General features: G+C 34.9%; 2 protein-coding genes and 1 long non-coding RNA gene across 4 annotated transcripts in view; 2 read left to right on the top strand and 1 right to left on the bottom strand.

Annotated features, from left to right (window-relative positions):
- LOC126375704 (uncharacterized) overlaps positions 1-14,891 on the bottom strand; it is a 53,323-nt gene extending 38,432 nt beyond the window's left edge. Inside the window, exons 1-3 of one of the 2 annotated variants that reach the window (XM_050022800.1) lie at positions 14,498-14,890; positions 13,571-13,765; positions 12,228-12,266 (exon numbers count right to left, since the gene is read on the bottom strand). In XM_050022800.1, the coding sequence (XP_049878757.1) occupies positions 12,228-12,266; positions 13,571-13,682 (151 nt within the window). In that variant the 5' untranslated portion in view covers positions 13,683-13,765; positions 14,498-14,890. Of the gene's footprint in view, positions 1-12,227; positions 12,267-13,570; positions 13,766-14,497 lie in introns of both variants that reach the window. The other variant, XM_050022801.1, reaches the window with a different exon arrangement.
- Positions 14,892-15,152: 261 nt separating this feature from the next.
- Positions 15,153-17,682, top strand: LOC126375729 (uncharacterized). The gene is made up of 7 exons (XM_050022828.1): positions 15,153-15,244; positions 15,460-15,654; positions 15,741-15,766; positions 15,860-15,939; positions 16,115-16,203; positions 16,943-17,066; positions 17,378-17,682. Exons 2-7 carry the CDS (start codon positions 15,606-15,608, stop codon positions 17,523-17,525), a joined length of 516 nt encoding a protein of 171 aa, XP_049878785.1. The 5' UTR covers positions 15,153-15,244; positions 15,460-15,605; the 3' UTR covers positions 17,526-17,682.
- A 3,107-nt stretch (positions 17,683-20,789) lies between these two features.
- On the top strand, positions 20,790-27,078 carry LOC126375753 (uncharacterized). Its single transcript, XR_007567639.1, has 3 exons — positions 20,790-20,921; positions 21,209-21,314; positions 21,789-27,078. It is a non-coding gene; the product is annotated as an uncharacterized LOC126375753 (long non-coding RNA).
- Positions 27,079-27,536: the final 458 nt, after the last annotated feature.

The raw sequence follows: 27,536 nt of genomic DNA, 5'->3' as shown, positions 1-27,536 counted from the left end.
ATTTACTCGTTCTTCCTAAAATTAAGAGCTGTGAATCATCCGTCCCTTTCCTTTTCGACGGATATGAAAATGACGGATATAACTTAAAATAAAATTAGGCGGTGTTTGCAGGAATCGGGGCCATTACGTATAAGACGGTATCTCTCCGCCCCGCACCGATAGGGTAGTTTCCAACTAGTCAAATCAGTTACTTTTTACTAAACGTCAAAACACGAAGTTACTATGGAATTTGTATGAAAAAGCAACCTGTGACGTCATAGAAAAACGTGACAAAATGTCGCACTTATTATTACATTTTTCTTTATTAAAATTAAAAATTAAGTTAAATAGAAAAAGGATACCGTTATTTGTCACCCTTAGATCTGTCTTTATTTAAGTATTAATCAGAATTTCATAATTTATCTTTGGCCTAGGAAACTACCCAATTCGTATCGGGCGCCTCTGGATCTTACTAGGCTTAAATTGCCGTAAGCCGCTAATGAGTAAGGGAGAGAGCGTGCGGACTGTATCTCGCTCGCACGCGGTAAAAATGAGATTTTCGTATGGAGTCTCCGGGGTGCTGTGTTTTAAAGAAAACATACATATAGTAAACTGAGTAGAAAATAAAGAGAGATTACTATGGACAAGTATAATGAATGGGGATTTGGCTCCGGGAGAGAGACCTCAGCGCTCCCCATTTGTCCGGCCAAGTAGTTAATGCCGTCTGCGGCAAATCTACAATAAGTCACGTAAAAAGGAGATTTGGGTTGTTTGTGGTATGACTTTAGGATTGTCTATTATTAGATTGGAGTAGGAATGTAAGGGCATGTTTTTTTTTTGTAAAAAGGAGAAAATAAAAGGAGCGAAGATAAATAAAATATACCTTTTAATTCTATATCCTACATACATAGAGACTTTGTAACCCCTTTGGTTGCGATAACTAGTTTTGAATTGAAAAAAACAACTAGGTATGTAATAAAGTTCTAAAAAGAAAATATTTTCAGTATTAGTGTACCTTTAAACATTTTATAAATCTGTTTAGAACTTCAAAGGCAGTTTTGTTTACGAACCACGATCGATACTACCTACTCTTTTTACATTAGTCCCGTCGCTAATGAGCTTAATGTTCTAAAGCTATCTTAGTTTTCTTACTAGCCTTGAGTTATCACATGTTGATTCAATTGTTCCGCAAATCCTACACGAGAATGTAGGTAAATCATCACGTAGGCGAATTATTGGTGGCCTGCCAAACTATAATCAAATACCAGAAGTATACTGGTACGTTTCTGGTAACCAAACAAATTTTTGTTTGGTAGGTATAATATGAAAGAATCAGGGCGCGTCTAGCAAATACAGCCTCCGGTTATGGATACCTTACTAAATGTATACCTCTAATATAGACTGCATAAATCAAATTCAGGACGGAACCTAATAGCGAGAACATAAAAACCCCCGACCAGAAAAAAGTACGCTAACAGCAGACCAGCTCAGTGGTTCCAGAAGACATTAGTGTTTGAAATGTCTGATCCCACATATGCTTGCAAGCAAACTGAGCGTGTAACATTCCTATCACACCTATCAAACGACCTGATGACCTTGAAGACCTGAACCGATTTCCACCAAACATAGCTAAGAACACTCTCGACTGATATACCTTTCAAACAAAAAAAAACCGCATTAAAATCGGATCATCCGTTTGGGAGCTACGATGCCACAGACAGATACATACACATTTACACACACACACAGACACGTCAAACTTATAACACCCCTTCGTTTTTGCGTCGGAGGTTAAAAACAAATGCAAACGGAAAGACGCTAAGAACGTCTATTAATCCTCGCCTGGTAAGGTCACGTGGGAAAGGCAGATTTCCATCGTTTAGCATCTGCCATTGTGAAAGATATCGGCCTCTGTAGTCCAGAAGGTCGGACTGAGAGTCACGACTTCCTGGCTACATACTAATTGAATTCGTATGGTGTTGCAAATTCGATGCCTTGCTAGCTAACGAGGTTTAGCTCGTTGAGGAGTTTATCCAGAATGTCCAGTCTAAGTGTATGATTTATTACGATCTACTCCGAGTGATGAATGTGGAGGAAGCAAGAGAAGTATATCAGGATCGAAGTAAATGGAATTCCATAGTCCTTCCTTACCACGGTGGGAAATAGCCGTGACTTTATGTATGAATGTACGTTGAAGTTTGTATTCAACAAACGGTAAAACACGAGATTAGGATGTTTTCTTTTCAGCTCTACTTTTTGAGACTGTCTCAAGAAGAAACCATAGGGAGATGTTGACAGCGTTAGTCATCAAAATAGACCTGACCTACTCACGAATACCTAACGGCGACAGGAAGGGGAACTGTCATTAAAGAAATTAAACAAATTAAAAGACTCTTGCTCAACAGTTCACATTTGCACCTCATTAGATGTGACTCGCCGTGACTCATTTGTAACGCGTCAATTGAATGCACTTTGACCGACATTCACAACTGCTCGCCATTGTGACTCGAATTCTCCATAGATTCAGATTTCACTTGAAATTCTTATTCAAATGTCTAGACATACACGGTCCTACTTAAAGGCCTTAATATAAAATGGTCTTCATTGTTCTTATTTTTTTCTTTCATAAAGTTTTCAATAAAAACCAAAGTCAATTTCAATAAGTGATCTAAATAGTAAGTAAATGCTTGTGTAATGATTAGGTATACTAGACTCACGTAGTATTTTATTTACATAAAATAAAAAGCGGTCAAGTGCGAGTCGGACTCACCCATGAAGGGTTCCGTAGCAGCAAGTAACGTAATGAAATTAAAATTGCGGTTTACGAGTTATGACGTATTATAAAAAACTACTTAATAAATCTCGTTCAAACCAATTTTCGGTGGAAGTTTGCATGGATAATGTATATCATATTTTTTAGTTTTATAATATATTTTATAATAAAACTAAAAAAAGAAAGTAGAGAGAAAGAGAGTAGTAGAGTAGGATTTTGATTTAGAAGTTACGGGGGGGGGGGGACATTTTACCACTTTGGAAGAATCTCTCGCGTAAACTATTCAGTCAGTAACCCCAATATCATTTTTGAAGACTATCCATAGATACCCCACATTTTTTTTTTTTAGTTTCAGTTCTAAGTATGGGCAACCGCCAAAATGTATTGTTCTTTTCTTCTATTTTTGTGTGAAAATATTAATGCGGTTCATAGAATACATCTATTTACAAAGTTTCAACGGTATAGCTCTTATAGTTTCGGAAAAAGGTGGCTGTGACATACAGGCGGACAGATAGACAGACGGACAAACAGACAGACATGACGAATCCATAAGGGTTCCGTTTTTGCCATTTGACTACGGAACCCTAAAAAGTTGACCTTGATCCATCAGATTGATTCGTCAGGCTGGCTATGCAGTTGATGAGGAATGTAGTAATGAAAAAATATAATTACAGTAGCCATACTAAGATTACATGCTTGATATACCACCTAGGTCAGAATAGTTTTTGTTTAAGATTTAATGAAGCGACTAACTACAGCTTAGCATGAAGTCTACGTCTAGAAGATAAGGATAGTGCTAATTCTAACAGATACTTCCTTTCTTTTTCAAAATTTATGAATTTTCTGGTTAAACTATATAGAACTATTAAGTATAGGTATTATAGAACTGATTATTATGGGCTTAGGCCGCCTAATTATAAATATAAAGATAGTACCAGTAGGTAACATGTCACGATATAATTATATCGTTTTGTCGATTGGTGCTAATATGTAACACCAAATAAGTCATGTCGTTCTGTCAAAATACGAATAAAATCACTGGCCACGCATGTTAGGGAAAAAACAAACTTATCGATTTCGACAAAATTTATTGAATCAGTCGATAATTATTTGTATCTTAGCCCTGCATTTGAAATATTGTCTGAACCACGAAAGAAGTCCCGCGGCGGTGGAGTCGCAGATTTCCGCATAGAATTATTATGACTTGTCAATTAGTTTTTTCATTTCAGATTTTAAATCTTATATTTTTTAATCTTCATTTTGTAATAAGGCGGTAAGTATTTACTTCTGCTCTGGCCCCAGACTTGCCGGAAGGCATTGACGAGGCCTAAGATGGAGCGAGCTCGCCCAAAAGGTGCCTGTTCACTCTGGCTTCGAAAGCACCCGGGTTATATGCATTGAAAATACAGAAAACGGCAAAGAATTCCACTCCCTACTTACAACGATAAACGACCATATCGTGTGTGGAAAGCAAGTATACTCGATAAAGCAAGATTCTGGTAAAAAGCGAACGTATTTTCAATTAAAAAATGTACCATAGTAACTAAGGCGTTATAAGTACCTTCATATCTAGGCTATCGGTTTACCGGGACCGGCTTGCTCGTAAAGTTTATCGTTGCCCACTTTACGAGTCATTGTGTGGTGCAGTTCTCAAATGATTTAACAGTTACAATACCCTTACCAGAAGGAATTGCATTTGCTAGTCAGTCACGAATACCTTTAGAATAACCATTAGGGTCTTCTTTACGAACCTATTACAGTTGTCAATAAGACAAAATCATCATCTCCTAGTTATCATGTTTTTTACAGGGTCTGCTTACCTAGCCCGAAGATTTGACAGGTCCGGTTTTTTACAGAGGCTGATCTTCCAACCCGAAGGGAAAACCGGCCCAATGCAGATCAGGTGACGTACCTCCGAAACGCATTTCTCGGGAACGTGGGTCTCCTCACGATGTTTGCCTTCATCGCTGAGCGTATAAGCAATTATGATCCAAACAAAAATTAGAAAATCATTGGGTTAGGCCCGTGCTGGGATCGAACCTGCGACCTCACAATGAGAGTCAAGCGTTCTTCCAACCATAGCTAATTCAATAAGACACAAAATCACGTTAGCAAAAACGTCAGCTAAATCAGCGACAATATTTGCGCGTATCTATATTAGTGTAGGAATTAAGACATTTTTATGGACTAAAAAAAATACTATATTGGGTATTTGACTGGGTCAAAGATAAATTAAAAAATGCTAATCTAGAGACAGAAGCCAGTCTATGATGATCAAAAATCAATCTCATTTTCTTTTAGAAATAATTTCGTATTTTATTTATGAATTAAGTAACAATGAGTACGACGTTTGACCGCTTTTATTGAAGACGTCACAGGACAGTATTTCCATACAAACTGCAAAGAGAACTTTCGTTTTGACGTTTCGTAAAAAGCATCTCATTTGACTAGGTTGCCAAGTAGCCTATTAAGTTATAAAATCGAAAAGAAAATTACGTGTACTATTAAGTTGTATCGGAATGTGGAACACAACATAATGAACACGAACGTCTTCATTAGAAAAAAAAGCTGAGAGCACAATTAGTTTATCTATAGATAGTAACTCGCCACAGAATAGATAAGGTCGACTCTAAACCGCAAATCTTGACACTTCATTTAGCATCAATGTCACGGACAATGATGACTAAAGATTAACAAAAAACTGAAGAATGAGATAAAACTGTAAGTCTTTATTAGAGTATGGAATTAGTAGTAAATAAAATGAACAATGCAATATACTTATAAACAATTTGCACAATAAAACACGATACTGTGCTATTTACTGCACACGTAAAAAAGTGCGCCCCTGACAAAAAAAAAATAAAAATAAAATGTAAATGTGAATTTGTTCGATAAATTAAAATGTCTACACTAACTATACGCAAGATGATGGATGATAGTTATGTAGTAAAAGTTGGGGTTTAATTTGAGAATTTTGAGATAAATGATGTTCCACCTATTGTCCCCTTTGCCCGTTTTCCAAATATGTTTGAGATGTTCCATATACCTGTGTATTTTTTAATAAAAAATATATTTTTAATATAACCTTGTTACGCGAAGCAATATTTAAAAAAAGAAAAAGATCTTTTCTTATTTTTTTTAATTTATATATTTTATTTAATCTCAACAACCTTGTAGCGCCATTTGTATTAGCATTTACCATCCCCAAGTCGGAACACAACTGATTACATGAATTAACTTTTTTTGCGAATCGGAATGTCTTTAAGAGAATAATAAAACATGGATTAAAAAATGTTAGGACGTCCGCGTTTAGAGGTCGTTGCCTGACAGCCAAAGAAGCGCAACGTCATTGTACCATTGATTGTGCGCGATACTCTATGGTACGGCTTTTTGGCGGGAGGCGGGAACGGGACAGTTGCTTTCTTCATTGAATAATCTAAATAATTAATACGAAGTGGTGTTTTGTGGTTAATGATCGCATTAAGTTAGTCGGAAGACATTCGCGAGTGTTATTATATTGGAGTATTCAATAAACAAAGTGTATCTGCCTATTTTCGCTTCGTGTCAGGAAGCCGCTTCATAACTCAAAAGTTTATGCGGACTTTTGAGTTAATTCGTTTGGGGTTCGGAGTAGGAGTCTACTCCGAGGGTGGGGGCTTAGGTTTCATCATCATCACCTTTCATCATTTCATTAATCATCAAGAAAAAAAATACGTCAGACATGGCTGTATGGGCATAGTTCCCTTTGCCTTACCCTTCGGGGAAAACCAAACCAAAAAAAAAAAAAACTCTATGGTACTGTTATACCTATTACAATATTCCATATTACGTTAATATAAATATATATCATTTTTTAGGCGCGCTTTGGTTTGTCGATTCGATATTTAAAAAAACAATGTTTTGTACTTAGAAAAAAAAATATTTTTTGTACCTACTTTTGGACTTAGTGGTACCGAACTTTTGGATCACGTAGTGTTTGTAAGTCGATTGAAGGTAACTAAGTACCTATTACACATTAGTTTTCTTTTGTGTGTCAATAAGAATTCATCTCGAATTCATCTGTAGCATACGCGCTGTCAGAGTTTTATATGGAATTATAATCACTATCACTGAACAGAGATTCGACAAACGATTTATCAATTTAATTTCGAATGAGATAATGTGGCATTATGCGCAGAATTCTTGTGATGACGTCTTCAGAGAAAAAAGAACTAACAGACGAACAGACTGGCACACGGAAAATACAGTTTCGAATCGATCATATCTAGGGAAGAACTTAGCATAGCTTTTACCCCGGAAATTGCCCTTTTCACAGAGGGCGAAAAGCTTTTTTTTTATATAAAGGCAATTCACCTCGAAAAGTTACTTATTACAATGCAGTTTTTGGCTCATAAATATTTACTTAGGTTTTACAAACCCATCGCATAGATCCATCGTCTCATTGATGTAAATAAAATAAGAATACGTTACAATAGTATCGTATAGTAAGGCTAACATATACAGGCTTCACTAGGAGTTCCATAAATAAAGATCTAATTATGTGATTGAAAACGTCTAAAAGTTGGTCGGAGCAAGAGTATCTATTTCATTTTCGTTTAACTTTTTCTTATGTTGATAATCCCGTTATTAAGAGTAGGCGTCGATTCTTAATAACGATTCAAACTCAAACTGTGTTATTATTCGGAAGTGGTGTGGCATTTAAGTCTTCATTCATATAACGACAAATAGTTCAGTTTCATTATGGTCATTTTCAAATTTTAATAGGTTTGTTGCATAATGAAATAAAATTATACAGTACTTATAATAAAGACTATCAAAAACGTTGTCACGGAAAAATGTAGAGCTTTTTATTTTTTGTAGCATTTTTTATGATAATTCTAAGTTACTTATATTTGTTTTGTATTTTGACTCGTGTTCGATTTATAAATTCATTCTATTATAGTTCAAGATTCAAATCTAAAAGAACGTGACGTGATGAATCGATAATGTTATTGCATCAAAATAATAGTAATAAAAAAAGAACATTCGATAACTTTTAAGTTTAAAAAACTGAGTCCATAAACGGCCGCCGTGGCACATCTCCCACAAGTTTTGTCACAAAGGTCTTAGGGGCAATGACCCGATTGGCGGGCACGCCTCAATTTAAAATGCATTGTGAATTCCAGGCACAAGTAAACATCTTATAGAGCCTATAGTAGGTATCTTGTCAAATGTTGCGAATAATAAACCCTAGCACCTACCTATATTATGTTTTTTATAAGCAGGTTTATGCAATTATATGCGGTTATATGAATCAAACTTTAAGAGATAATAATATAATTATTAGTAATAACTTTTTTTTAAGTCCCTATAATACTGACATCGTGCAGCCTTCTCATGCGCGATTTAAAAACAACTTATTTAGATTCAAAACCGGTATTGTGCCTTTCTAAATTTAAACTAACAGATAGCGCGCGAAAACATTTCTTGATAACCAACCCATTCTAATAATTGAATTGAAACATTGTTTAAAAAAAATAGTCGTTCTGTTTTACGCAGATAAAATAATAAGATAAAGTACTGTTTAATCTCGTTTATAGAGTCGGGAGTTAGAAAGGCAAAGGTAACAGTATATACGTACAACCAGCGCGCGGTTTGGCCTACTTCCGACCGTGTCGGCCGAGGGAGCAACATCCGTCGTGATAGGGCCCGGTTTTTTTTATAAAGGCAATTCACCTCGAAGAGTTACTTTTTACAATGCGGTTTTTATTATTTGTTCCTTGAATGCCAAGAGTAATAAAGACAAGACCACATGAGTATAATGCTACTTATTCCAGGCATATGGATGTGTCCTTACTGAACAATGTTTGTCCTTATTAAACGAGTTTCTATATTGATATATATTTTTTAAATCCTATCCTGTAATTGGTTGAAAGATAGAAACTCACTTACACAAACACCGGTCTACTTCAACATGATAAGGACATTTGAAGTCACAAAGGTTAATTGTACACACTGAATCCAGTTTCCTCAATAATGTGCAGAAGAAGCAGTATTACCTGTTAATGAAATCAATAATTTGGTGGGCTGGTAGGTAGGTATATATTTATAGTGTTTTATTCCGAGGTACGCTTTGACCTAACCTAACCTGAATGTTTGGTTTTTATATTATAATGTATGTACATACATACATAAACAGCTTATATACGTCCCACTGCTGGGCACAGGCCTCTCCTCAATCAACCGGAGGGGGTATGGAGCATACTCCACCACGCTGCTCCAATGCGGGTTGGTGGAGGTGTTTTTACGGCTAATAGCCGGGACCAACGGCTTAACGTGCCCTCCGAAGCACGGAATCATCTTACTTTTTGGACAATCAGGTGATTCAAGCCTGAAAAGTCCTTACCATCGGGAATCGAACCCGGACCTCCAGATCGTGAGCCTAACGCTCTAACCACTAGACCACGGAGGCTGTATTATAATGTATGTATGTCCATCATTATAATTTAAAATATTTCCAGTTAGGTTACCTACTTATCTTATTTGTTACTACAAGGTCAAAGCACGAAGTTATGTAAGTATTAAATTAATTTTAAACACAATTTTGTTTATACAGCATTTGTCGTTTGGAATGTCGGCAAACATCATTATTCCTACCTTTAGAAATTATGTTTTACAATTGACATGTTATTCATTACTAATAACCAGGAAGATTGTAAAATAACAATTATGAAACAAAACTTATTCAGAATATGTAGGTAAGTAGGTACATACGGCCCTAAATTGCTATGCAATAAAATAAAATAAATTATTGTACCTATTGTTTTGCCCATCGGCCTCCTGTCGCCTTAGGTATATACATTAGGCTATAGAGCTTATTTTAAGTTATTTTACTACTTTCATAAATTTAAATAAGATACCATAACCCATAACATAACATTGCACCACCCCTATATGAAACAGAGGATTAGCGTAGACATAGTTAGTCTTCGAAAAAAATAATATTACTAATAAATAAATAATTACACATAAGACCGAATGTCCTTTTAAAATCTAAACCCTATTGTTTAACTATTGTGTGTGGAAATCTCGAGCTTTGGAGGTTAATACGAAGTATGGGTTTGAAATTTTACATCTTTCCACTGTTGACTAGAGTTATGAGGGTTCAAGAGAGAGAACGTTTCGAGAAAAGGTAGGTAGTGCCCAGCTTGTGCTTCGCTTTGGTCGTCTTGGCAGATAGCATCGTTTTGATCTCCGAAACCATCCCTTATGGGGATCAAAAAGAACATGCCGCGCGCGATAACCGCATAAAATCGTCTACAAGTTATCTCTACCTACTGCGTAAGCTGTAGAGCGTAATAATCCTAATAGTACTGGGGGGTTAAAATGGCCACATCGAAGCAATTCACCTAACAAAGCAATATTGCTATTTGACATTTGTTCGCATTGCGCACTTACTTTTATATGCGCAAATGTCAAATTGCAATATTGCTTTCTTAGGTGAATTGCTTCGATGTGGCCATTTTAACCCCCCTGTTCGGAGAACGAGTGACTTACATCGTAGTGGCGGGTTCGAATCCCGGCTCGGGCTTTCTTATTATATGTTTGGATCATTGATAATTGATAATTATTTATTTATATTCAAATTCAAAAATATTTTTATTCAGTAGGTAACATAGTTACACTTTGAATCGTCAATTTTTATATAACGAACGTCTCATCCGCCTAAAACTACTGCGGCTTCTCACAACCTGTCATCATCAATTTAAGAGCTACGCTTTTGTCGGTGCTGCATTTTCCATGCTACTTTTTTAGGGAAAAATAGGGCAGTGGTTTCCCTCTTGCCTTCCGCCCCGCAGTACTCTGTCTGACGCAAGTGGGATGGCGCCCGGTCTATTACAAAGCCATACTAGGACTCCTGTCCTCCGCCTCTGAATAGTACTGACGGTTACTGCTGCCCTGTATGGAACCAATACCAAAGGCCACAACCTGTATAGCCGGGGAAAAGAAGCTGCAAGAATATAATACGTAGTTTCCAGGATTTGTGCCCGGTTAATGGCAATAGTCTCGCTCCCTATTACACGGGATGTAAACACAGATGGCGAGGAGTGGGTATGTATAACTCTATACTACACACCGCTCCCCTTCGCACCCCTTCGGGGATACAGGCGTGATGATTTTTATGTTACGTTACTGCGTAAGCGACACGTCGTGCGGATATAAACGTGTAGTTCAATGATATATGGAAATGAATGACTCATGCATAAGATGAGGAAAACTAAAGAATAATCGAGATAAACATAACATGTTTAGTTGATATGTATAGCTATACCTGACAAGTCTTAGCAGGCAAAGTTAGCGAGTGGTTTTGTTCAAAGTGGTTCAAAGTACCCATATTTATTTATTTAAAGGCACAACATCAACATAAGCATAATTACACATAAATGGGGAGTACCAGTATCCTAGGGCAAAAATAATTATGAAATTCTGATTACTAAATAAAGAGACATCTAAAACTAACGAAAATTATTTTATTTTTTTCTATTTATTTAGTTTATTTATGAATTTGAATTAAGAAAAGCGTAATAATTATTCCGGCATTTTATCACGTTTTTCTATGACGTCACAGTGTGCTGATTCACATAAATTCCATAGTAATTTCGTGGTTTGACGTTTAGTAAAAGTAACTCATTTGACTAGTTGGATTAAAAACTAGCATAATCTTAAATGTCTAATCAAAGTTGTTCACTTCAGTGTTTCTACAGAAATAACACTTCGCTTTCCTGGCCCAGATTCAGAATTCGTCATAATTACGTCAGTGATCCCTAAAGGGGTGGGTAAAGCCACAAATCATCAGACACTTGACAATGAAGTCCTAAGATTGGATATGATATGTTGAACCTTATAGTGGTAAGTTAAATAATGCCTTAGAATAGAGAATAATACCACGTATAGAACGGTAACTCTCCGCCCCCCACCAATAAGAATCGGGCGACCAATCGACCTCACCCCCTCTGGGTCTTACTTTAGTCTTGGCCGTAAGTCGCTAAGGAGTAACGGGGAGAGCGCGCGGATTGCGTCTCGTTTGCACTTACGCGGCACACGGTAAGAATAAGATTTTTATATGGAGTGTCCGGTGTGTGCTTCTAGCTAGAACAGAGACTATTCTATTTTGAAGAAAACAAAATTCAAAATACAGTGACGATATAGTAAATGAAGCATGGGTGATAATGAAAACTCCATATGTTGCCAATGGTGCCGATTCGAGAATCGGCTACTTAATTCAACCTAATTAATGACAGGGCTAAAACTAGTTCTGTCTCTTTCTTGGACGTATTATAAGAGAAGGACGGTACTAGTTTAAGAGCGGTCAAACTATAATTAGTTTAAGTTTGTGTCCCACCGAATAAGCACTAATATCAACCAAACCACCACCACCCAAAACATATTGAAAAGATGAAATATCCATGCTTATCTTAAAGTAAATTATACTTACAATAATAAGACTGCAGCGAGAAGTGAATGTCTGTGTCATCTGAAAGAATTAGTGTTGCTATTGATACAAATCTAGGTGCACAAGCCAAATTAGACAACATTATAGCCGTGCGCTATACCTCGCGCGGGCCCGGTGCGGGTCAAACCAACTTATGCTGCATAATGGCTGCTTAGAGCCTATGATGACACTATCGAACATCACTTTGTGAGACTGTCCTTTGTTTGGCTATGACATTACTTTCTGAACCACAATGTTATGATTATCCGAAAAAGTAAGATGATTCCGTGCTTCGTAAGGCTTGTTAAGCCGTTGGTCCCGGGTAACTGGTCCAAAAACGCTGTACTGGAGCAGCGTGGTGGAGATTGCCCCATAGCCCCCCTCCGGATGATCGAGGGCTTGTGTCCAGCAGTTTTATGTCAATCGTCCAGTGTAAGTAGGTTCGACCTGCTCGATCACGCGCCGGTCAACTTACACTGGACGACAAACAATTTTATGGAATTATCCAGCATAAGTTGATCTTGCCAGCACTGGACCCGCCCGAGTTTAACGTACGCCATAAAATGTGGCATCAAGTGTCTACAATGTTAGAAATTAGAACTAATAATTTACAGACAAGGGTGTGTTCTTCTATATAATATTATATTTATATTGTAATTGTTTTGTAAAAAAAAATAAGTGATGTTATTGTCTTGTCTTTCTGTGTGGCGTCCTTTTATAATAAACAATTTCTATTCTATTCTATATATTTTTGTGTTTTTAGGAGCCCGAGATCATGTCACAAATTACAAGTTATATAAAGAATATTACTTATTGATAATTAACTAAACTAAAATTATTTATAGGAACACTTTTATACATTCAGAGCAGTGTACCCTAAAGTGAAATGACATCAACCCTGGTGTCAGGGTAACTACTAACCTGCAAAAGGCCCGTGACATGGCTCACGTAACGACTACATACCTACTTATTTCTTAAGTAAATAGGAGCTGGGACTGACCACTTCTCCTAAAAAAATATTTACATTTTTATAAGTTATGACATTGACCCCAAGCCCATCTTAAGAAAGAATAAGAAATGTAGCTAGTGGCTTCTTTTACTGTGTTTAATGTAGGTAAAATTATTTGTGTAAAATAAAAAAAACATTCTGAGACAAATGAATACCTAAACATTTTAACTTTTGTTTCATTACCTAATGAGAATGTTTAACTGTATATTTTTGGTTTTTATTAAAATAATTACTAGGCCTTACACCTAGTTTGATTTTAATTTGCATTGCAGGTGTTCTACTTTTTTTAACGGCTACTCTTTTGCCTCAGACTATACACGGCCTGCATAATACTTACAACTATAAAAATAGCCCCAGGTAGGCAGTCCGACTGCAATGGCACCGACAATAAAACAGATGAAGCCGAATATGACCACGGCTATGGAATACAGTGCCTTCCCACTGGCCATGGCTGCATGATCGGCAGACGTCCAGCTCTCTACGCATCAGGAACTCATCTCCTGCTATTTGGAGGTGTATTCTTCACAGTCATCTGTGGATAAAAACAAGTTCCATTTGCATTTGCTCCAGAGCGTTGGAACAATACCTCAGAGGGATGCCTTTACAAATATTACCATGTATTTTTGTAGAGGAAATAAAGATTTTACTTACTTACTTTAGCCAATAAGGATGGGTTTTATTTTTATACAGCAGGCAAAGTAAGTATTTATATGGTCTGTGCAAAGTACAAAGTAAATAATATTTTGTGATTAGGTATCTCTCTCATTAGACATCCAATTTGAACCAGTTATAACAATTGACAAAAGCTAGTAAACTTAGAGCAAAAGTATCTAAGTAAGTAAGTATTAAAGTGTAAGTACCTATCCCTGTGAAAGTTAAGATAAAAACTTACTGTAAGTTTGTAAACTTTTGTTGAACTAATGATGAGCTGTTATGATTGTTGTTTTATGTAACAGTTAACTAAGTTGGAGTGTGATTACAAGATCTCAATAACACAACTGTACCGGATATTTGTATCGTAAGCAATAATTGCCGATTGTCAATCGGTAGTAAGCAGTAACATACACAAAGGAATGCCAAATCAAAACAATTTCGTACCAGTCATGTTGTCAAAATATTCTTATAGGAAACCTATACATTTCCTTTTAGAAATCTCACTGGGAACCAATCGGTTAAGCGAGTTAAATTCAAGACGATGCATTTCCGACTCTAAAGCACATATTTGTAAGACTAGAATTTACAATTATTCAATACTTTTACTCACGTTTGCGAACTCGTCTGTGAATAATTTCTCACACGGAGATCACTCAAGTATGCAAGGCTAACCAATCAATAGGACTACGGATATGAACATCTCTTTCCACAACACACTTGCAACCAACACCTGTTTTCACCTGAATGCACAAAAGTTCACTTCACTATTCAAATTTCAAATCCGCGACACGCCTATCACAATGTATTTAAAAGAATGTACTAAAAGTACAGCTATTTCTTAATTACTTCGGTACCAAGAAAAATAATAGAAAACAACTGTACCGAAAAGTTAAGTCTGATTTAAATCAGCGTGAGAAAACACGGACAATGAATCCTCTTTTGCAAAACGAGCCGCGCTTACGCTACCGCCGCGCGCGACGTGAATGTGGCCAGTTCGTAAACAGGTTTTTTGATTTCCTTCATGGTTCGTTTCTACTCTATGGTTTTACTTATGACATTTATGTGCTACGTTGCCAGCATTCTGAAAAGATATAATTGTTGATTTGACGTAGTGATTTGATATATGGTTATCTCGCTCCCACCCGTGTATCTTCCCATTACAATGAAAAATGGAAGATAACCTGTCAAAAGATTGGCGCGTTCCATTAATTACAAAATGCTAACATCATGTAATATTTTTTTATTATATTAAAAAAATCATTTGCCATTTCTATGAATACTTACACAAAAACCTTGTTAAAATACTTTTAATTCTTTAATTTAATTTAATCCTTGCTTTGTTATCAGTTGTTATCAAGTAAGAAGTGTTTATAATTAGGCTATTAATTTAAAATCATTACTTTTAACTGTAAATTACTTTAAAAAACTAAGTAGAAATAAACTTATAACATGGAAAATATTTGACTAAAACAATAAAACGAGTTCAAAACAACTACATATTCAGTTAGCATTGTTGAAATCTATTCTATCGTGTGTTGCGAGGTCAATCTATTTTTAATCACATCTTTACAGTAGCAAAATACTACGAAACAGACAACTCAAAACCATTATAATGTTTAACTAATACAGTGTACTGATTTGCAAAGTTAATGGTGTTTTTAAGTTGTACTTTTACACTATTAATTTTGTACTAAACCAACCTACATAAAAGACTTACAATGTTATCGGTGTCTATATTCATTTGCATTTTATGTATATGTTCATCTTGTAAGTATTCGTATTATTTTTAAGATTTATGTTTTGTTTATTTATAAATTTTAATTATCTATTTCTGTAAACTTTTATACCTACAGCTGCAGCACCTGATAGTAGTGATGGAGTATGTATGACCAATTATTTTTGTATATATTTAATTCGTAGCTATATAACAATAAGTAAGCGTTGCAATTTTTTTTTTTATATTTTTTAACAGAAATTAATACATTGCGGTGAGCTTGGCGATTGCATAACAAGAAGGACTGTGGATTGTAAAGAAAAATGCGGCTGTGATAGGTAAGCATTATTAAAAAATATTCAGTTATCAAGCATGATGACAAATGATACAATAGATGATCCTATTTTATATATGCATATAGGCTAAGAACCCTTACGTCCGTAATACTAATTTTTCTTATTTACTAAGTTGAATAAACTTACATGGTGACTTTGCATTTTTGTTTAATTTCAGGTTGTATTATTACAACGACACGACAAATGAATGTGAACTAAATTATGACTACTTAAGACAATTGGTCTTAGAAAAATTTGACACCCAAGGTAACTACCTCCACAAATAAATACCTACGCTTCTGTGATAGGTATTTTACGTAGATTAGCATTTCAAGTTTTAGGTATTGATTGAGATTACTTTATTCAATAAATAAAATTGCGCAGTATTTACAGATTTTAATGACATTTACATCGAAAGCAACTGGGAAAGTACGTTTATAGCAATACATGAATGAATGTCGTTTACAGGTATCATAGTTTTCGTAAATGTTTTTATTCGATGTTAATGCTAAATGATTTTTACATGAATAACTTATTTAATGTTGTTGAACGTAACAGTTTATCATAAACATAGGTAGGTATAGCATTCTCTATTTTTGGCTATTATGTAATTCTTTGACTTCTTTATTACGTTCGCCTTCTCTTTGTTCGACGCAAGCTCTTCTTGTTTTTCTCCTCCCTCTCTTTCCTTCTGTCTTCCCCTTCCATGTTTATAACGTTTTGTCTCTTTGATATTTGTTTTAAATAAATTTGTGCCCATACGTAAATAGTTTACCGACTGAGTAGGCTGCCATATCTTAGTATGATTAGACCGGATGTTGATATTTTGCTGTTACGCTTGCTGTATTATGAATGTCTGTATCAATAAATGGCTAAATACTAAAGTAGTAGTCTTGAAGTTTTCTTGGGAACCACCAATAGATAGACGGTTTCATTCTCCTCATATATTTTTATATTTAAGGTGTATGGAACCGTCCATCCGTCAAGTTAAAAACATTTGTTTCAGAAAAAATCCGCAGCAGTGCTGAAAAGGTCTTTGGAGGAATTATAATATCTGTGATATTATTTGTCACTTGTGCGAGTTTATGCGTTTTATCAGCGTGTATATATTGCTTCCGTGTAAATTATACGTAAGTATAATGTATATTCCTTATCGGAGTTGGTTTACAAGCCTCGTCAAGGATTGATTCTTAGAATCAAAAACCACTTTCGTACATTAAATGCTTGTTTTTTGAGCAAGTTTTCATATTTTCTATAGATTCGTTCGATATCTTCTTAGGATGAAAAAACGTGGATTCAAGTATTTGATTAATACAAAATAAATCCCATCACATTCGCTTTATCCAGAAATTTTCCACATACAGCACAGGCGTAATGGCGACTATATTTTATAAAGACTACGTACGTAAAAGATTTGAATTATTATGAAAATCCTTTCCAGGGATCGTAGATTGCGAGGTGATGTAAAAGCTTTAGCAAATAAATTAAATCGGGACGGTAAATTACAGAAGCCTAAAAAAACGCCTACTGCACCAGTGGCTGAAAGTTGCAACGTTGTGGTTGAAGACGCCGGTGTTTTTGTTTGTTAATTATTTGCTTGTACAAAAGCATTTAATAAATATGTACTCATTGCGTTTTTAATTTGTGTGTTAATAGATAAATAAACTATGCTGATATAATACTAGATAATATGTATTTTGTTTAATTTAATTATAATAAAGTATTTTTTCTACCATACCCTTTAAATTAAGTGTTTTTATTGAATAGAATATATAATAAAATATCAAAGTGCACAATACTTATAACAAAACAATTATTTAAAACATAAAACAGCTAATTACTTACTTCTTAAAAAAAAATACATGAAAAAGATTAAATATTTTGCCGCGGCATCGCGGCACTCCAATTTTTTATATATCGACTGAAGGCGAAAAAATTGTAGGCGTAGTATACTATAGAATCTCAGAACAATAACTAAAGCATAGAAGGAAGGCTAAAATAAGAATTCAGAAACTATAAACCGGCTCTCTTCTAGCTTACGACACAAACTATGAGTGAGAAAAGGACAAATGATTCGCTCTTTGCTTCATTTTTTCCGAGGTTGTCACAACATGAAATGTCATTTGGACCTATTGGACTCATTTTAACTCGGCCAAATACATAGTAACATACATAAGAAGATTTTACTTATATTTACCGAACTATTTGACACGGTCGCGTCAACTGTGTTTACGAGTGTCTTGTGTTCAGATTGTTTTAAGTGATAATTTAACAATATTTTTCCAAATAAATGGAAAGAAACTTTTATTTATATCAAATAATTGAGTGTCTCGACTGTGTGACATTATGTCTTGTGTGGTATGGGGCTGCAGCTCACATTCAGGAAGAAAAGAAAATAGCCAACAACTTCTGTCGTTTCATCGGTAAGTTTTTTGTAATTTTCTAGTGAAATGTGAACTGCTGAACAATTTTAGGAAAGTAATATGTTTTGCTGAATAGATTTGTAGCATAAAATATTTGAGATATCCATTATATTATACGTTTCATCGATGAATACGGAATTGATTTGAGGTTATGTTGATTGTCCATAGTGATGTACTAAAATTATCGATACTTTTAATTTTTAAATTTCCTGTAGACGATAACAAAGAGAAAGAATGGATAATTCGCATTAATAGACGAAATTGGATTCCAAATAAGTACAGCCGTACCTATTTGCTCGAAACATTTTACTGCGGATTCATTTATGTGTGTTCCTAATTCAAAGTGGAGGCGTCTTCGAGACGATGCTATTCCTACATTGAACATTATAGATCAGACAGATGAAATGGTGTTTAAATTTAAATTTCAGCCTAGCCTGCATCATCTCACTGCTGGATAGATAGATAAGATATTTGTATCATGTTATCACAACACGTTTATACTATCTATCATTCAACTACATATTATTATGTACTTAATAAACTTAGTATATACTAAGTCTGTAGTTGTTTTATGTCTAAACAATTATGAGTTGTACACGTTTTATATAAGTAAATTATTATTATCTTTGATTTCAGATATTAAATCCAAAAGTGTCGACTGGATTTACATGAAAAGGTATATCAAATAATTTTCTTTTTTTATATTTTTAACATGATATACATATATAGAGTGTATAATTCAACCAGCTGCACAATGCACTTAAATCAGATATATTTTACTTTTATTTTTATAGATTATTTTGTACATATACTATTTTAACATTATTATTAAACTTTATTTCAGTCAGTTCAAGAAGACGAGATGAAAAATTTAAAAGAAAAGCTGAACAAGTCCCGCCTCAAGATCAAACGACTTAATGAAAAAAAAAAAACAATGTGACAGGGTGTCACAAAGACAGTTTCTAAGCAAATTGACACTGTTTAGAAATTAATAAATTTGTATTTATTGTAAATATAATGTACATAATTAATAACGTGTGAAATAAATACTTGCTAATGAAAATGAACAGATTTACGATCTAATTTATATTTAATTTTACCTCCTGTTCTTATTTACTCCTACTCCAACACTCCAGGTTGATACGAACTGCGCCCAATAAAGAATGTAATGAATGTTATAGATTTGTGTAAGCGACTTAGATAAATCTTGACTAAACCTTCCTTTACAAATACAAATATACTTTATTGCACACAACATACAATACTTACAAGTTTTACACGAAAGATACAGTACACCACCTACCTACCTTTTACTTTCCCTTTCTGTTCTCTTATGAATACTTGTATGTCGTATTTTTTTAAGTATAATGCTATATCTAGTAGGTACGAGTATGGTAATCCTAGTATTGAAACAGCTTGTAGCCCTAGTAAAGACCGCCATTTTATGTTTACAGAGTGGCACGTTTTTTCTGTAGGTATTTCCAGTCCTTCCTTTTTTCTATGTCTATGGCGTGACCCCATCGGGCCTCTTACCGTCTGTGCGGCTTAGACCCGGCGGCGGCGGTTCCAATTTGCACGGCACGTCGATCGACACCAGTGCACGGCGGATGACATCATAAATAAATTCGAATATTACAAAATACTTACCGATGAAACGATAACAGTTGGCTATTTTCTTTCCTTCCTGAATGTGAGCTGCAGCTCCAAACTAATATAAACCAGACAATATAATCCAAAAATGGTTAGATACTTACCTATCAGAGACAGAGTCTCCTTTCATCAAGAAGAAGATAATTGCATCCTACAAAAAGAAATCTTGTAAAAAAAATTTATCGACATTAATTGTAAGTAAATTTAATTTTATCGACATATTACTAAAGTGAAACCCAACACTAGGCAATGAAAAACTTGTGACAACCTACGAAATTACGAAACAATTTTTGTATATGCGTCTTTGTCTAACATTACGCCGGTTCCGTAAGATAAAGTAGAGCAGAATTATAGAGTTCTGTTGCTATTTTAGCCTTCCTTCTATGCTTTAGTTATTGTTCTGAGTATAGAATATCTTCCTATTCGCTCACAAAGAAAAAGGAAAAAGAATTAGTAGTTTCGCATGATAAAAAGAGACAGCATGATATTTTTTGTTCCTCATCGCGTGTCGGCTATTTTCAAGGTTGGATCATCATGTGCTAAACAAACTTTGGATTTAATACGGATTTTGACAAAATTTATTATATTTAAATTCACTATTACATACTATTTGGTAAAACGGTTATACGTTGGGCTACAGTCTATAAAAAAATCTGTATACCGCTCTAGCTCGTTTATGTATTACTCGGAAATGTGGAACGCGCCCGCCGCAGCAGGCGCGTTCCATTGAAATGACAGTGACATTTCCTCTATCTTGTTTATGGTTTAGTAAGTGGAACACAATTCATCACTCACAACAAAATACTGGGTTTTGCGTATATTTATTCTAATTTAACTATTTCTTCAAAATACTTTTGAAGTGGATCAATTTTATGGTTAACACACTTAAAACGCTAACTATTTCTACAATTGGTAAGTTATACGAGTATTTTTTCTAGTATAGTCATGAATTCTTAATTACGAGATTTTCGTTTGTTTTTATAAATAATTTACTAAGTAAACAAAACAATCACTTCTTAATTTTTAAAGTGGTGTTCAGGTGTGTTTGTAAATAATGTAAACGTCAATCAATAAGTTGGTGAGGGTGAACTGAGGAACCAACGAATGGGCCTTATGTGACTTTGTATTTACATACACATTTAGTTACCTATATGGTAGGTATTTTCCTTTCTGCAAAAATAAATAATTAAATTTTTCAGTGAGATCCAATTACGTCAAAATGCTGGATATGGTGATATCTACAGTGTGCGTATTACTGATTATGGCACTGTTGAGTTGCTTATGCTGTTTGTGTATGAAGTACAGGTAAGTGTAAATTTTATAAAATCTTGTATAAAATCTAGAAGCGTGGGTAGTGTTACAAGTAATGAGAAGAGAATTTGATGCAAGTCCTAAGATAGGCAGATTTTGATGAATCTTTTACACATGCACTCATACTGTATATATATTTTTCTATTATAAAGGAAGTAATGTATTTTTCTTAGTGGCTCTTGGTCTAATAAAAACATAGCATAACTAGCTTATACAGGGTATGTCTCACAGCTGGGCATGTTTTATTGCAATTTGAGGAGGTGTGGAGCATACTCCACCACACCAGTGGCTCGGGACTAACAGTTTTATGTGCCTTCCAAAGTACAGAAGAAAATGAGTAAGAGTTCCCATAATTATACTGGACTGAAGACTGGAGTCTTTCTCATAAATCTCTACTGTGATAAAGTAATAAGATTTAAAAAAAATACATAAAAGATTTATAAAACCTATATTTTCTTTAATTTCCAGTGACCTGAAAATGAAATTATACATCATTGAAATGGCAAAGAAAAGAGGTGTGAAGGTGGACCTTGACCAACTCGACGGGAAAAAACCTCATCAATCTCCGTTAGCCAACGAGAATTGTACAATCGTCATACCTGAAGTTGGTATTATACTTTAGCTTAGCAAGATGCGTCAATATGGTCCAACCTGATTCTAGTAAGCATTTGAGCTCCGAATATCCGAGTTTGAGTCTGCAGTATCTCTTAGCTGAAGTATTCACAAGCTCAAGATTGTTTAGTTCTACTCTAAATATGCTAACTTCAACGCACAACGATGCATAGATGGTTTTGAAGTCATTTTATATTTACAATATGATTGTTATATTTAATACTTAGTCATCATCATCAGCCCATTAACGTCCCCACTGCTGGGGCACGGGCCTTCCCTATGGATGGATAGGGAGATCGGGCCCCAAACCATCACGCGGGCCCAGTGCGGATTGATGGTTATTAACGACCGCTAATGCAGCCGGGACCAACGGCTTAACGTGCCTTCCGAAGCACGGAGGAGCTTGAGATGAATTTTTTTGTGGTCACCCATCCTGTGACCGGCCTTTGCGAAAGTTGCTTAACTTCAACAATCGCAGACGGAGCGCGTTTACCGCTGCGCCACCGAGCTCCTCAATACTTAGTAATGATACTCATTTATTCATAAAATACTTAAATTTTTAATGGAAAACCATTATTGATGGTAATAAATGCATTAAGATTTAATGCTCCATTTCACGGAGAATGTGTATGTATGTCCTGTCAAACTTTATAAGCCCAATTTATTTTATTAGTAAGTTTAGGAAAAGTTAAGTTTTACCTTTTAGAGCAATGTCTATGCATTTTTTTTAAGTTACTTATTTTATCAATATTTGTTTAGATAACCAATTGTCGTAATAAAAGAAAGATAAATATTGGTAGGTAACATATTTCTTGACTCAATTGGGTAGTTTCCTAGGTCAAAGATAAAATCTTTTCCTATTTATGTTTTTTAAGAAAGAAAAATGTAATAATAAGTGCGACATTTTGTTACGTTTTTCTATGACGTCACAGGTTGCTTTCTCCTTCGATAGTAATTTCATGTTTTGACGTTTAGTATTTTTACTAAACATCAAAACACGAAACTGATTTGATTAATTGGAAACTACCCTATTATGACTTTTATCGCAAATGTAGCATTTTCTAGTCTACAACTAATTAGTGCATCTCTTTTATGACTATAAAAGACTAAAATAGACTGTAGTTCTCTTATGACATTTATTATAAATTAGTATTTTATTACGACTTTTCAGTAAATAACCAATGTTGCTTATTACTTTCTTATCAATTTTATAAAATAATTATTAACGATAATTTAAAAATGGAAGCTATATTCTAAACTTTACACCTACATGGGATTAAATGGTGTCTTAAAATATTGTTGATAAGTATTATATTATTATTAAATTAACATTTTATAATATAGGAAGGGAAAGTTTCTAATAATTTTCTTGTAATTTTCATAAAAAGATTATTGATTGTTGTAGTATTACCCCCAGTACCGGACTTCAATCAATGATTAATAATTGATCTTATGTGTAATTTTCACTAATGGTGGCCATACACCATCCTTCCTATCGTCCAATCGGCATGACGCGATCGATTGGATCAAATCGAATTGACCGTATGTGGGCGTGGATTGTGCCGTCAAATAGATTGGACATGCCAATCCACGCCCACATACGGTCAATTCGATTTGATCCAATCGATCGCGTCATGCCGATTGGACGATAGGAAGGATGGTGTATGGCCACCATAACACAACTGGCGCGCCAAATAGCGATACGACTCTCCACCTATCACGTTGGTCTAACAAAAAGCGTGAACCTTGCGAAGCTACGCTTCTCTGATCAGCCCTATTGCGAATATAGTCGTGAGCGTGAGTTATGTCTAGTAAAATCATATATCTTTATAGTTTGTTCGAAAAGCGTTTTCTAACTAGTATTACCACTATTGTTGCATAGTGTGAAATGGCCCAAATTTGTATGGCTGCTGTTTACCAACATAACAACCGAAAACTTGGTTATAACCGACATTTGTGTCTTATACACTTACAATACAGAAACTTATGTAAAGTTGTGGAAATTAATTAGGAATATGTTGCTATTTTGCGGCAAAAAGTGGAACTATGTCTGCTACAGTATTATTTATTACATTTATTAATTGGATTACGCGTAATAATGCAAAAACTGTCTTTGGTCTTTTACTGAGAGCTGCCAATTACTTGAACGATAATTATTATAATTAAATATAGTTCCTATACTTATGTAGTTTTTACCCATTTACTTAGTGTTACTCGTAAATATTGATGTAGGCGATTGTGACGGACGAAACTTAATTTTACTTCTGTGTTTGATTAACGAACTTTATATCGAACGACATAATAATAGTAATAGTAACAATAAAAATAGTAATATACTGGCCCCTAATTTGATTTTAAGTTATACCTGTCATTTTCTTATCCGCCGAAAAGAAAAGGGACGGATGATTGTCAGTTGTTAATTTTAAAATAGATGAATAACCCGGGCGAATAAAATAGGTATCTCGCTGGTTTGCAAACCGTTTGGCATGTGCTGTCAACTTAATTCTGTCGGGTTATCGGCCAATGTAATATTTTTAAAGGGTTGTTTTAGATTTGTGTCTAAAATTTGCGTGTGTTCCATAAATTTTATGTCTGTCGAACCTTTACTTTTCGGCGGATAAAAAATATTAAGTATAACTTAAAATAAAATTAGATGGTGTCTATAGCAATTAGCACCACTATGTTTAGTGCTGTCAAACTAAATTAAAATTAAGTTTAGTCTCCCTAAATCGGCACTAGTGTGTCCTAAAGTGTAAACCCAATTTATATAATCTTAACTGCTATTGTATTTCGTAAGGATATTTGAACGAATGATCTCATATTTTATTGTTATTTACTCCCAAAATGATGCTAAAATGCCTTGATGTTTCTAGTCATTTTATTGTGCAATAATTCTAGTATTGTAGTTTTAGAATTAGACTGAATAGACGAAATTAAGTAATTTATGCTAGTACTGAGATATTCATAATGATTCTTAGGAACTTTGAACCGTTTATAACGCTGTTTTTAGTAGGAAATAGGTGCCGATGTCGGCAGGCACAAACTAATCTCATTTAGTAAAGCTCTATAATTAGTTCCTTGCTTCATATAAGGGCTTATTAAACCTTCCTTTCCGGCAGGGATGCGTCAAGCTCACGGGGGTTACTATGGTTACTCCTCACCAACGCCTGTTTGCCGATCAGATCGTGTAGTCTAATAGCAAATCGGCGGGTCGTAACCATGGCAAACACGATCTCGAGCGAGGTGGGGGGAGTAACCATGGTAACCACCCTTGACCTTGACGTATCTAGACGGGGAGTGTAAGAAAGAAACAGAGCTAGTTATAGAACTAAGTTGGTGTCTGTCAGAATCACTGTAGCATGCATATGACAATGTATAATTAAATTCCAATGCTATGACTTAACCGCCTTAGTAGTCTTGTACTTTTTCTAAAGATCTCTACCAGAGAGAAATATTTTCTAAAATCTTATAATTACCTGCAACTTAGGTGCCTACTAGAGGATATAGTAGTAATACACTGGTCCAATATGGCGTGTTTAAAATAGTGTTCAATTATATATTCTAGTAGCAATGAACAAAACATATTTTTGCTTCCGCAAAAACTATTTTCTAAAGTATTTTCTTACAAGTCTTTTATTAATACTTCTTTAGAAAGAAAAATCTTTTTTGTAAAAGGAAATATTAAACAAGTTATTCAACTTTATGCTAAAGAGAAAAAGCATTCAGTGTTAATATCCTTAGATGGCAACTCATTTTATTATATACTTACTTACTAGAATATTATTAACATTATATTTAATGTAAAGTATTGTAAGATTCTAAAAGATGAGAGAAACGTACTAATTTAGTGTTGAAAATGTTTGTTATACGGGCGATGATTTTTCTATCTAATATTACATTATATTGTCTTTAAAATTGTGGACATCACAGCGAATTCGGCGATAAATTCAAATTAAAAAGCGGAGCTATGATTTCCATCGCACAATAAAAATCTTTATCTTTATCGTCTGTTTCTGACCCATAAAAATAGGGTTGGTTAGGGAAATCCATAGAGTTGTCTTTCATCCTCCAAATTGAATGAAATCAAAAAGCAGAAAAATACAAAAAATAGAAGTGATGTGTGCTAGAGCAGACGTCTTCTAAATTACAAATAGGTACAATAATTTAAAAACATAGCTTCATCAGTTTGTGTATGCTTGTAAACTTCCATGAATTCAGGGTGTTAGTAACATCGTAACGAAAACTTTGAGGGATGATTCTGACCATGAATCTGAGCTGATATCAAGTAGAATAATAATTGTCTGTCGCAAAAGTATAGAACTAGAAAATAAAAATCTAAAATTTTTATGTATTTTTCGACAGGAAATTCCAAGTGGAATATCAAGTGATATCAACTCAGAATCATGGTCTGAATCATTCCCATCTGTATTCGTTACGGTGTCACTAACATCCTACATGAACGACTTACCAGCCTGCGATGAGAGTGAGCGATGGGAGTCATCGGTATGGCAATGCAGGACGGAAGGCAAGTCACAGGGACTGTAACCTGGAACCTGACAGAGGGCAGCAGTAACTGTCAGGAGTTCTAGTACGGCTTTGAATTAGACTACTCTGGTACCTCTCGCGTCTGATAGAGTACTGCGGAGCGGATGGCAAGAGCAAAACCGCTGCCCTATATTTCCCAAAAAAAGTAGCATGGAGAATGCTACACCGACAAGAGCGTGGCTCTTAATTCAAATTCAAATTCAAAAATATCTTTATTCAGTAGGTAACATAGTTACACTTTGAATCGTCAATTTTTACATAACGAACGTCTCATCCGCCTAAAACTACTGCAGCTTCTCACAACCTGTATAGCCGGGGAAAAGAAGCTGCAAGAAAAGTAATGATGATGAGTAGCACACATCACAGTAGGTACCTACTTTATCCACCTTTATTTCCGACAATTTTTTGGCGTTAGTGTAGTAGGTAGATACCTAAATAAATCTTACTTTGTCCTGATTCGCCCGTGTAAATGTTAGGCTAGTTTGGGTATAATTGTTACTGCCATATGTCAACGTGCGACTGAATGATATTGTCTAGTGCATTTTATAGTTATTGAGTGTAACTTGCTTATATCTAGTCTGAAATAAAGTACCTAATTTAATGTAATTTTATTATTTCCTTGGAATATTATTCACTATAACACACATATAAACACAGGGTGTTAGTGATGATTTCAGACCATGACTCTGAGTTGATATCAATTGGAATTTTTCATCGCAAAACTATGGAACCGCGAAAATAATAAAAAAAAACAAATTTTCAATACTTTTCCGACAGGAATCCACTTGATATCAACTCAGAATCATGGTCTGAATCATTCCCCTCAGTATTCGTTACGGTGTCACTGACGCCCATACCTACTTGTATGGCTACCTGTATGTACTTTTACGGGGTGTAAGTGACATCGTAACAAATACTGGGAGGGGATAATTCAGCTAATGCCAACTTTTTGAACACGCAAGTTGTGCCGATGTTTTTGGTCACTTAAAGTGTTATTATCTATACGGCCATCTTGAACGTCCCTAATTATTGGACATTCTGGATGTTGCTAACTATATG

Source organism: Pectinophora gossypiella, chromosome 19 (genome assembly GCF_024362695.1).
Source record: "Pectinophora gossypiella chromosome 19, ilPecGoss1.1, whole genome shotgun sequence".
NCBI lineage: Eukaryota > Metazoa > Arthropoda > Insecta > Lepidoptera > Gelechiidae > Pectinophora > Pectinophora gossypiella.
This window is presented reverse-complemented; position numbering and strand designations above follow the sequence as displayed.

Bases quoted from the DNA above. Each gene is read 5' to 3' on its own strand.
- LOC126375729 (XM_050022828.1), top strand. From the start codon at position 15,606: ATGTTATCGGTGTCTATATTCATTTGCATTTTATGTATATGTTCATCT. The intron at 15,655-15,740 runs GTAAGTATTCGT...TTATACCTACAG, and splicing joins TTTATGTATATGTTCATCTT to CTGCAGCACCTGATAGTAGT. The intron at 16,204-16,942 runs GTAACTACCTCC...CATTTGTTTCAG, and splicing joins AGAAAAATTTGACACCCAAG to AAAAAATCCGCAGCAGTGCT.